We start from the raw sequence: 13,342 nt of genomic DNA on the forward strand, positions 1-13,342 counted from the left end.
CATTTCTCGGTTTCCAAAGAGCATTAATTTTGTCTTTGAAATATTAAGTGACAATTTATTACTATCAAACCAATTTTTTAATTTAATAATTTCTATTTGCATTTCGATCACAAGTTGTTCCAGGTTTTCCCCAGAACATACTATCGTTGTGTCATCAGCAAAGAGGATAAATTTCAGTTTTTCAGAGATGAATTGCAAGTCATTAATATAAATTAAAAAATTATAATGGTAGGACTTCCTTGAGCAGCTGGCAGGAATGGGGTCTAAGCATGTTGATGGTTTGGATGAAGTAACTAATGAAAATAACTCAGACAGAACAATCGGAGAGAAAGAGTCTAACCAAATACCGGCATCACTGAAAGCAGCCAAAGATAACGATACATCTTTGGGATGGTTATGAGTAATTTTTTCTCTAATAGTCAAAATTTTGTTAGCAAAGAAAGTCATGAAGTCATTACTAGTTAAAGTTAATGGAATACTCAGCTCAATAGAGCTCTGACTCTTTGTCAGCCTGGCTACAGTGCTGAAAAGAAACCTTGGGTTGTTCTTATTTTCTTCAATTAGTGATGAGTAGAAAGATGTCCTAGCTTCACGAAGGGCTTTCTTATAGAGCAACAAACTCTTTTTCCAGGCTAAGTGAAGATCTTCTAAATTAGTGAGACGCCATTTCCTCTCCAACTTACGGGTTATCAGCTTTAAGCTACGAGTTTGTGAGTTATACCACGGAGTCAGACACTTCTGATTTAAAGCTCTCTTTTCAGAGGAGCTACAGCATCCAAAGTTGTCTTCAATGAGGATGTAAAACTATTGACAAGATACTCTAACTCCCTTACAGAGTTTAGGTAGCTACTCTGCTCTGTGTTGGTATATGACATTAGAGAACATAAAGAAGGAATCATATCCTTAAACCTAGTTACAGCGCTTTCTGAAAGACTTCTAGTGTAATGAAACTTATTCCCCACTGCAGGGTAGTCCATCAGGGTAAATGTAAATGTTATTAAAAAATGATCAGACAAAAGGGAGTTTTCAGGGAATACTGTTAAGTCTTCTATTTCCATACCATAAGTCAGAACAAGATCTAAAATATGATTAAAGTGGTGGGTGGACTCATTTACTTTTTGAGCAAAGCCGATAGAGTCTAATAATAGATTAAATGCAGTGTTGAGGCTGTCATTCTCAGCATCTGTGTGGATGTTAAAATCGCCCACTAATTATCTTATCTGAGCTAAGCACTAAGTCAGACAAAAGGTCTGAAAATTCACAGAGAAACTCACAGTAACGACCAGGTGGACGATAGATAATAACAAATAAAACTGTTTTTTGGGACTTCCAATTTGGATGGACAAGACTAAGAGACAAGCTTTCAAATGAATTAAAGCTCTGTCTAGGTTTTTGATTAATTAATAAGCTGGAATGGAAGATTGCTGCTAATCCTCTGCCCCGGCCCGTGCTACGAGCATTCTGACAGTTAGTGTGAACTCGGGGGTGTTGACTCATTTAAACTAACATATTCATCCTGCTGTAACCAGTTTCTGTTAGGGCAGAATAAATCAATACGTTGATCAATATTATATCATTTACCAACAGGGACTTAGAAGAAGAGACCTAATGTTTAATAGACCACATTTAACTGTTTTAGTCTGTGGTGCAATGAGTGCTATATTATTTTTTCTTTTGAATTTTTATGCTTAAATAGATTTTTGCTAGTTATTGGTGGTCTGGGAGCAGGCACCGTCTCTACGGGGATGGGGTAAGTGAGGGGATGGCAGGGGAGAGAAGCTGCAGAGAGGTGTATAAGACCACAGCTCTGCCTCCTGGTCCCAACGCTAGACAGTCACCAAGTTACTGAGCGTTCAAATTGCTCTGCTTTCCACAAAGTAACATAAACGCATCAAATGTCAGAGGGCAATACCCTAAATGAGATTACAGAGGATTGACTGGATGGATTAGAGGCTCTTGTTCCATTACGTTTCAGCTCTGGCAGGTCAAAATAATAATTCAGCATGTTCAGCAATAGTCCATCAAACTCCACTGAAATGAACTGTCAGAATAATACATGACAAGGTGAAAATCCATTTTGTCTAATTCAGCTGTTCGAGGTGTAAAGTTAGTGCGATGTTAATGTGTACCTGTGTGGGGCTGGCGCTGCTGGTCAGGTAGCGTTTGTAGCAGCGTCTGTTAACGCTGCGCATCTCTTGGACAGCCTCAGATGGCATCGACTTAGAGAAGCCGAGGCCGCTCCAGTTGTTGGTGGGCAGTCCGGACTTCCGTGACCACTGGTTTCCTCTGCATAGCTGACAAAACACAAACAGACACACAGGAGGAATGTGAAGCCTGAAAGCTACAGATATGAAGATGTTTATGCAACAAGTTGACTATTTATAATTGGCACCAATATTCTGAGGGGGTATTATCTCAACTTTCAGTGTCATCTGTTCTTTTAATTGATACATTTGACTGGTACATTTTCCAAATGTTTAAGCGCCTTCAAGGTAAGTTAGGATACTGTTGTTGACCTTCTTTAAGTCAAAGATCACAAGAACAATGTAACCAAAGGTTGTGTGTGTTTGTTTAAAATCGGGTTATACTTTTCAAATCAGTTACGCAGTTTCATATTTTGGACAAATTGGGATATGATTCTAATTTTTCTGGAATTACTCTGGAAAGCATAGTATCAAAGAAGTTATTCAGTCAGTGAGTTAGGTGGTCTGCAATCTCCCAAAACTCTGTAAAAACTGCTATATATTCAGTTCTGAAATCTTGGGATCTGATAGATACGGGCGAGGATGAGTGAACCTCTTATTTTGGCATTTTTAAACATGCACAAATCAAAACAGGCCAATGAAGCTTCTCGTGAAGCCTTACTGCTAATCGCAGGGGCCCTGGTGGACACTAGAGGCCACTGTTGTTTGTTTACAAAATAAAATTATGAGTAAAGCCCCTTTCACCGGGCCAATGTAGAGTTGCATAATGTGGTAGAGGTGGGTGGATCGATCCTAATATCGATACCAACGCTGGTATTGATATTGAACGATCCTCGTGTAAAAAGATCGATACTCAAGCATTTTTCTCTCCCGCACACACTGACTGATTCATCAAAGTCTACTCTTTGTAAGAGTAGAGCTGCGTTGTGTCACACAACACAGAGTAGCACACCCTCCCCCCTCTGGTCTTGTGGTTTGTCAGCCCTCTACCTCAGGATATTTTGTTTTAAGTTGTGTTGAGTGATATTTTTTTAAACAAAAATGTTGATTTTGATAATAAAGTATTTTGTTGTCACGTACAATGTTTGGCGAAATTCTATCCTAGGTCTTTTGGATCCTGTGGATCTATCAAGCTTAAATATGAAAATGTATCGTATCGATATCGGCGATACTGGGCCTGTATTTACTTGGTATCGGATCAATACCAAAATTCCCGGTATCGCCCACCTCTATAATGTGGTGTACCGACTACTCCAAGCTTATGCAGCCCTACGTGGCAATACGCTGCAGGACGCAAAGGGGTCCGGAGAAATGGATGCAAAATTTAAACATGCTTAATTTTTTCACAGAGAGCAGTGGACGCAGTACTCTAGGCATGTTTATGCAACACTCCGCTACTGTATGCAAGTCTACGCAACACTGTGCTACTGTACACCATGCCTCTGGAATTGTGCGTTACCCTGCGCCAATTCGGCGAAAAATAATTATAGGATTTTTATCAGTACATACCTGCATTGCTAGATTTTATTCATCCTGCTGGACTCTGCTAAACTTTGCTGGCAGTGAAGCTTCAAAACCACAGAAGAAGAGGAGGTTCCCCCTGCTCGCAACATAGGCAACCATTCTTGTGTGCTAGATATGCAGCACAACGCAACTCTATGCAGACCTGGTGTGAAAAGGGCTTAAGTGTCACACAGTTATATGCTTCATTGCTTCATAGCTATTCCATGCAGTTAGCAGGTCGAGCACAAGTGTGATATGAAGTTGTTATGATGACTATGTTGGGAGACTAGTATGATCTAGTATAACAAACTTCAATCGGAAGCCATTGTTATTTTTGCAACAAACATTTTTGATGTTTCATTGGTTTAATACTTGTCGCATAAAATTCTAAAACCAGTATTTTCAGCAGTGGTATGTAATTTTAATTTGCAAACTCACCACTCTCACCACCACTTTTTAAAGTAAATTACACACATACTGTATGCAACTACACTCCTACCATCATGAACATGCACTGCAGGTCATCCACGTCTTCTCTCATACACTGAATTGGACAGCCTGGGTCGAGGTGTTAAATAATTCATTATAAATAGTGTGTCTACTTGCCAGAATGTGGCACACTTAATGAAGCTCAGATTGCAGAGGCTGAAAGATACATCTATTAAAATGACAAACAGTGACTCTGGGCCTCTTTTGGCACTGGCACTGGAGCCATGCAGGAATGTGTGCCCAAAAGTGTAACAGCCCTCCACAAAGAGTGTGATATCTACAGGGCTGGAGCAGGTGGGTTGGCATTTGTGAGCATTACTGTGTGTTCGTTCGTAAATGTTCATTTCATACACTGGCATATTGGTGTCTTAATGACTGCGAGGCAGATGGCCCATTCAAACTGCTAATTCATAATCCCATAAAGCAACACTGAGGGAATTTAGTAGCATTTTGGCTGCAAATCTTTCCAGTTTCTCTCATTCTGCATGATGGATGAGGTAGTGTTTCCTTCAAGTGCGTGTGTGTGTGGTGGTGGTGGTGATGTGGGGGGGGCATACTGGTGTATACCTGCATGTGTTGTTAGTATTATGTGTTTGCTCGGTGTGAATTACGCTGAAGTGCCAGTGCCACTCTATTATCACTTTGGCACAGTGCAGTCTGTAAACACACCCTCCATCAGGTGCGCTGGCAGGGAGCGGGCCTGAAATGGGTCACTTTTATTAAATCCATGGCTCTGCTCAGTATGTGGGTGATTCTTAGACTACGGGCACTTATTATGTCCTTTGATCATATTGTATGAAAAACAGAAAAAAGGGGAAATTTCACACTTTTATAGTTATCTTTACAATGAACGTGTGTTAAGAAATTTGTTCTAGTAGTCTATGATGACTTTTTCACCTTTTTTCAGCATCATTATATGCAAATATTGCCATTTTGTGCTTGTCCCACACCCAGACTTTTGATCTTCAATGATAAAATGAATGGTAAAGAAACGTTTTTTCTAATGTTTTAAAATATCTCTGAATAAAATATCAGTAAAATAATCAAAACATAATTGGGGTATTCAATGTCATACAACTGTTGTGATTTTTTTTTAAACAAAATGTAGTTGTCCCACATTATTGCCGTAATTTCCACCACAACACTGTAGTGTCCCTAAACAGTTTGTATGAAAGATTGTTTTGGTAGTTTCTATGGAGATAAACAGTGACATCAGAGCACATGTATATAGCGCCAAATCACAACAAACAGTTGCCCCAAGGCGCTTTATATTGTAAGGCAATGGTGTGGTGGAAATTACATTTACAAGGCCAATAGTGCCCGTAGTTAAAGAATCACCCATGTTAACAAGCTGCCTTTATCATTTCTATACCATAATTCTCTAAGGCCCAATCTGTGTGTCTGTTATGTGTTAGAATGTCCAGAATTTTGACTAGATTAGCATTGACTTATCCATGGGGATTGAAGAATTTAAAATACCCCACTCTGCATATCCATTTCACATTAAAATGTTGTTGTCATCTTTATGACCAAGCGTTGGGTGTTACAAGCAATCTAAATGATGCTCTGGACGTCTTGCAGTGTTGTTTGTGCAGTTAAAAAATGTCTCAAACAGCTTGCTTGTATATTGCCCAGGGGATGCAAAGGAACTCCAGGGGGGTGGGTTCAGGGATTTCTTAAAAATCAGATGAATGTGATTCATTTTGGAATAAAAAAAAATAAATAAAAACCACTCTGATGATGCAGCCATGCTGTTCTGAGACCACCTGAGTCCATCAGTTCTCAGGTGTCAAACAGAGCAGCTCGTGATTAGTACTTGGCTTTGAGACTGCTTGAAAACACCATGAGCAGTGAACAGGTTTCTCCACATACAGCCGGACTTGTGTCAGGATATCCTGCATAAAACTTGTGCCAAATCCCAAATGTGCCATGGCGACCAGGAGCAGCCGAAAGGAAAACACTGATAATTAGCAATATCATCTAGACTCAGGTTGGAAACGTGTATTCTCCTGTCAAACTGCTGAGCCCAACTGTAAAATGCTTGCGACATTGAGGCATGGCTCAGAAATGTATTTATTTCAAAATCATGGAGCAGACACAGAGCAACTCTGTAGGAAGAGCATGACAAAAGTAAAAGTATGTAAATAACAATTTGGTATGAGGTAGAGATGAGGATTTTCCAACTTTATACTTGAAAATTTACACTGGAATGACACTGAAAGTCTCAGAAACTCCATCAAGCCTGAGTAGATGGAACACTTGTTCTGATGCAATTCTGTTCAATTCAATTTACTTATGAAGTGCCAAATCACAACATAAGGCATCCCAAGGCACTTCACAAAGGTAAGGTCTGAACTTACACATCCCTACAGCAAGCACATTGGTAAGGGCCCCTTCACACATAACACAATTTAAGCCGACTACCGCACAAAGGAGGAATTCCATGCCATTTGTGAAAAATCAGAGCTGCCTCTAACGCCTTGGACACGTGTCATTACAACTATTTGTGTACACCAGCGGCTGAAAGACAGAGTGTGCCCTGTGAGACTCCATTCGATCCCTCTCACGGCAGGTTATCGGCCAAATTCCAGGTGTCACACATGAACATCTAACACCGCTCACCTGACACTGTGTGGCCATTCGTGCTGTTAGCATGAAAACAGTGAGCAGACCATCACTTTAGAGCTGGATGTGAAATTTGTTTAAGTGCTCCCCCCTCCGCCATGAGTGTGGCATTGCAAAAAGGAACACACGTGGTGGATGTGTCCCACATGTGTGCGCGTGTTGCGCCCCCTCCCTCTCCCCCCCAAACACATGTGGCGTACGTGTGTTTCACGCTCACCCATACACATGTGGTGTGTGGGGGAGCACACTTGTATAAAATGCTTATATGTATGTACAGACATGAACACATGCAGGGCCGGACAGACAGATTAGAGTGCACACAGCACGGGGAGGTGCCTCTCAGCTGCTGACCAGAGACACAAATGACTGCTTAATGCACAGGATGTGTCACAGTACAAACACAGAGACCACAGCCAGGACAGGTAGATTAATAAGTACTACACTACCTACATACACAATTACATAACAAATAACAGCTGCTGTTGAGATCTCTGGTTCTGGGGAACATGTACCGTGTTTTGAAGGACATGACCTAACAACTGTCCACTGTGACACGCATGTGTCTGCTTGCTGTCCTCACGTGGACATACATAAAAACATATATCATTGTTGCGACGGGCTGTAGCAAGCAAGTGCATGGCGTGCACATTGACAGGCTGCCCCAGGCGAAATGGATGGTCAGATCATAACACGCAGTGTCCGATCTGAATGTCACGTCACCCACGTGAGCTCTGTTGAGCTGAGCTCATATGACGCGGCATCTGTCCTGCAGCGCACCGTCGACAATACACGCGTGACACACAAGCCCCTTGCAGCCACTGACTTCAGCAGGTGATTTCACTGATTAATCACCTGCTGGAGTCAGTGGCTGCAAAGAAAACCTGCACCCTCTCGGCCCTTTCTGGAATAGTTTGGACACCATTGGTTTACAAACACTACAGCAACCTGATGTAATGCCCAGACAGTGCAGATATAAACAATTTCTTTTAAAAAATACAAAACATACAGTAATAAAACACAAACACATACAACAAAGTGAAATTGTGAAATTTTGACTGACACAATTAGATTTGGCAAAATAAAATCTGTACAGCTTTTTGAACAATAGCAAAACCAGGTGATGTTGATCATGAAAATGAGTTGGGATTCTTATCAGGGTTTTTTGTGCGTGTGTGTGAATGAATCATGGCGGGGTGTAAAATAAAGTTTTCATTTATTCACTGATAGTATATGCAAAGGTAGAATGAAACATGCAAACTGAATGTGTGGCTTTGCCATTTTTTTTACCCTAAAATCCTCATATGGTTAAACGTAAACTGGGTAATTCAAAGACAGTTGTGTGACTTATTCTTATGCCTCAGTCACATGGCACATGCCGATAGCCGAACGAAGAAAAAAGTCAAAATGTCAAAAATCATTGAGAAAAGGTGGACGAATGATCCTGCACCTTCACTGAAAAGCCTGCGAATCAAAAAAGAACGCCACAAAACTGAAACTAGCAAAAGAAAAATGCTTCAAAACATTCACAATGACATAACCAACAGCGGGTATGAGACCGAGCGCAGCCAGCCTCTTCCTCATGTCCGCAGCAGTTGCAGGTGCGGGATCTGGTTGTCTTGACAACTGGCGAGAGATATTGTCTTCACAACAACGTGTGTGTGTACACGCAGGGCAGCGTAAATAGTTAAAGTAGTTGATAAAACATTCTTACTGCTATTGCTTTTGTATGACAACGTTGTTTTCCATCCCAAACATGGACGAGTCATCAGCAATGCAATGATGTTTCATTCAGCTCGTCGGAGCTTTAGTTATAAATCCATTCAGATATCGTCAATGTTCGTGCAAGACGTCGGACGAAGTTGGACGCAAATGATAAGAAACCGGCAAAACAGAAAGAAAAATTGAATACAGACGAACTGAGGTTGTCCTTGGGATTCATTCACATTTTTCAACAGTTTGAAAGTTCTGACAAAGCGCCACCTGCAGGAACTAAGCAGTTAAACGATGCCTCCGAAAGTCGACGTTTGGGCTTCGTTGCCCTTCATCAGTGCCATGTGACCGGGGCTTAAGATTCCAACAGAGGTGTCAAATCCAGCTTCAGAAAGTAAAGGTACAGCCACATATTTGTTCCATCTTCCCAATAAACCAGCTGATTGTAACTAGTTCAGTTCTTCAGGCAGGTGGATGAGCTAATTACTGAGATTACCTGTTTTAGGTGCACATGTAGAAGCAACACATGGGAGGGTTTTTACTTTCTGAAGCTGGATTCGACACCTCTGGATTCCAAAAAGGGGAAACATTTCAAAGCCAGTGGCATATATTGGTGGGGAGGAGTGGTGATGGCAATAGCAATACCGAAACAATGCAGTCTGCACAAAAGAGCAGGATTTTTCTTCGGTGTAGCAAGCCGAATTTCAAAAAGAGCAACTTCAGGTTGAGAAACAATTACATGATGGCCAGGACAATGTCAGAGTGTTCCATCATGCATACCACAAAATGGCCAACACACATCCAAAATGTCCTTGTATTAGTATTATCTGATCCTAACCTAACTGTTTTTATAGCTGTCTAATTGATAAAACCAAAGTATTCGCATCTATTTGGAACAGAATGGGAACGGCATAATGGAACACTGATTTGTTGCTAGGCACACCGACATACAAATACACTATAAGATTTGTACATACTGCCTTGAACTCAGTGTGAGCACGACACCCACATATACTCGCCTACTTTGTTCGAAGACCCCCAGCGCTGCTTTAGATGACTCTGTTATCAGTGTGGGCACCAGGATTGGGTAGGATTACTTTGAAATGTAATCCAAAAATAATCAGATTACAAGTAATCCAAATGTATGTACATACATACATGTAATCCACATGTATTCTTTCAAAGTAATCCTACCCAACCTTGGTAGACACTTTCAACATCTAAACTTTGAAGTCCGTTTCCTGTCCATTTGTTTTTAAGATCACTCACCACATAAAAGAACCTTAACAACGATGGATAAAAAACAAAATTTGGCTAAATTCCAGACTACTGGACTTCAGTCAAGTCGATACATGCAAGCATAAGATACAGAAAGACAAAACATGGAGAAAAGTAGAATATGAAAACATATTGTACTGCTAATTTAACAGGATTATCAGTACATAGATTTATACATATTATTGCATCAGTACTCTATTTATTTATCAGGTCTCCAAACTTCTTTATTTTTGCATTCAGTACCATCAACTCCACTGACCGCTATCAGCTATTTCACTTATTTACAGTGTGAAGCTAATTATCTGTGCTTTAGAGCAGCGAACAAAATATCATCTGATTTCATTATGAGGCTTATGTGAAGCATAAATTGTAGATGCAATAAAAAAAAATCCCAAAATTGTAGAGAACATAACAGTTAATGTAGTTGTTCCTAATGAAAGCCAGTATGAAAGCAGTACAATTCACCGCCACTGATCGTGACATCCGACATCATCGCAGCATTACATCATAAATGGCAAGATGACCTTGGTCAAAAATAAGATGCTACGTACGGTACACATTCTGCACCATTCTCTGCTGAAAAATGTGTTTTGGTCATTTTCTGCATTACCATCTTTCTCTTTAAAAAAAAAAAAACCTGGTGAAGCTGCGCCCTAATTATAGAAGTAGAATGTGCAGGTTCTGACTCCACGGCTAAGAAAAACATGAAATATTCATCACCACTAACCTCTTGTTGCTAGTAGTTTCTTCTTCTCATAATCATAATCCTGCAGATATGGAAAACAGGAAAAACTGCAGGTAAATAATGCGTGAAATTGATTTTTTTTTTTTTCTTCACCTTGTGGTTATTGAGGACAAGAAGGGGATGTAATTTGCATCAGGAACAAACAGTCACATGAAAAACATTTCATGCTGTTATGGTTGTAAACATGTTAAACCTTCATCCAGTGACATTTGAAAGAGAGTGAGTGAGATGACAAGAAAAGGGGAAAATTTTAAAAGCAAACATAATTCTACAATCCAAGTATTCCATAGGTGAGATATGGAAATCAACAGCTTGTTGTGCTGCCTTGGTGTTTTTCTCTGCCCCCCCTTCCTGTTTCTCCAGGCGCGTGTCACGGAGCTGATTCATCACACCTGTTTGCAAACACCTACACCTGTATTTAACTTTTAAATTCATTTTATTAGGAAACAGAGTGGGTGCTGCCTCAACTTTATCTAAATTCTGGGTCTTTTAGTGAAGCTTAGGGCTTGTGGCCGGTGATCACCTTAATATTTCTTTTGGTCTTCTTGTTGCTTAATGCTGACAAATTACACTGTATTTGTTGTCTTTCTGATGCCTGATTCTGTTTTTTCTCTCTGTTTGAGGTGCGGCTCCATCCAGGGATGGGTGTGGTGTCTATTTTCTGACTCCCTCCTGTCCTGTGCACCGGCAACATCTCCTGTATATTAATTTTGTGAATTGTTTTGTAATTTGTCTGTAGCATGGCCCAAGCAGAGGGTCACCCCTTTGAGTCTGGTCTGCTTGAGGTTTCTTCCTCAAATCATCAGAGGGAGTTTTTCCTTACCACTGTCGACTGTGTGCTTGCTCTGGGGGTTGGTAAGGTTAGACCTTACCTGTGTGAAGCGCCTTGAGGCAACTTTGTTGTGATTTGGCGCTATATCAATTAAATAAATTGAATTTAATTGAAATTTAATTTTATTGGAATGTTTTTATTTGATGATAGCCAATATGATGGCAAGCATGCAGTAATACGAACAGTTTAGCAAATCAGCTAACAGCTACTTAGCGGTGCTTACTCTTTGAAAATCATTAGTGTACCAATTAGCTTCCACTAAATGCATTTATGCTCATTTTAAGACAGCTACAAAATATTGAATGAAGTTTACCCATCAAAAATGTTTGTTAACTTTAAAATCGCTCCTGTTGGAGCTTAATAATGATCAATAAATAATAAATGAAATTGGAAAATTGCACAAAGGCAACAAGCATCGCTACAGACCAGGAGTTCAAACCAGAGAAAAATGCATTAATTGTAGTATTGTAGTAAATTATTTTTGATTTACTTTTGTATTTCTTGCTTAATACTTTCTGTACTGTGAATAAACTGCATGTTGAGTAGAAACCATTTCATTTCATTTGTGAATTTAATTACTTTGGTACATATTAAAAGCCATCACTTGACCCAGCTATCTTAGCTAATTATAGGCCAATCTCCAACCTTCCTTTTCTCTCAAAAATTCTTGAAAGGGTAGTTGTAAAACAGCTAACTGATCATCTGCAGAGGAATGGTCTATTTGAAGAGTTTCAGTCAGGTTTTAGAATTCATCATAGTACAGAAACAGCATTAGTGAAGGTTACAAATGATCTTCTTATGGCCTCGGACAGTGGACTCATCTCTGTGCTTGTTCTGTTAGACCTCAGTGCTGCTTTTGATACTGTTGACCATAAAATTTTATTACAGAGATTAGAGCATGCCGTAGGTATTAAAGGCACTGCGCTGCGGTGGTTTGAATCATATTTGTCTAATAGATTACAATTTGTTCATGTAAATGGGGAATCTTCTTCACAGACTAAAGTTAATTATGGAGTTCCACAAGGTTCTGTGCTAGGACCAATTTTATTCACTTTATATATGCTTCCCTTAGGCAGTATTATTAGACGGTATTGCTTAAATTTTCATTGTTACGCAGATGATACCCAGCTTTATCTATCCATGAAGCCAGAGGACACACACCAATTAGCTAAACTGCAGGATTGTCTTACAGACATAAAGACATGGATGACCTCTAATTTCCTGCTTTTAAACTCAGATAAAACTGAAGTTATTGTACTTGGCCCCACAAATCTTAGAAACATGGTGTCTAACCAGATCCTTACTCTGGATGGCATTACCCTGACCTCTAGTAATACTGTGAGAAATCTTGGAGTCATTTTTGATCAGGATATGTCATTCAAAGTGCATATTAAACAAATATGTAGGACTGCTTTTTTGCATTTACGCAATATCTCTAAAATCAGAAAGGTCTTGTCTCAGAGTGATGCTGAAAAACTAATTCATGCATTTATTTCCTCTAGGCTGGACTATTGTAATTCATTATTATCAGGTTGTCCTAAAAGTTCCCTAAAAAGCCTTCAGTTAATTCAAAATGCTGCAGCTAGAGTGCTGACGGGGACTAGAAGGAGAGCATATCTCACCCATATTGGCCTCTCTTCATTGGCTTCCTGTTAATTCTAGAATAGAATTTAAAATTCTTCTTCTTACTTATAAGGTTTTGAATAATCAGGTCCCATCTTATCTTAGGGACCTCGTAGTACCATATCACCCCAATAGAGCGCTTCGCTCTCAGACTGCAGGCTTACTTGTAGTTCCTAGGGTTTGTAAGAGTAGAATGGGAGGCAGAGCCTTCAGCTTTCAGGCTCCTCTCCTGTGGAACCAGCTCCCAATTCAGATCAGGGAGACAGACACCCTCTCTACTTTTAAGATTAGGCTTAAAACTTTCCTTTTTGCTAAAGCTTATAGTTAGGGCTG

At 40.0% G+C, this 13,342-nt stretch overlaps 1 protein-coding gene across 1 annotated transcript in view; it reads right to left on the reverse strand.

Moving 5' to 3' along the window:
* The window catches only part of bicc2 (bicaudal C homolog 2), a 75,918-nt gene that overhangs the window by 30,476 nt on the left and 32,100 nt on the right, over window positions 1-13,342 (reverse strand). The window contains exon 14 of the mRNA XM_034181594.1: window positions 10,537-10,576. Coding sequence (XP_034037485.1) covers window positions 10,537-10,576 — 40 coding nt within the window. The remainder of the gene's footprint in view (window positions 1-10,536; window positions 10,577-13,342) is intronic.

This window comes from Thalassophryne amazonica, chromosome 11 (assembly GCF_902500255.1).
Source record: "Thalassophryne amazonica chromosome 11, fThaAma1.1, whole genome shotgun sequence".
Lineage (NCBI taxonomy): Eukaryota > Metazoa > Chordata > Actinopteri > Batrachoidiformes > Batrachoididae > Thalassophryne > Thalassophryne amazonica.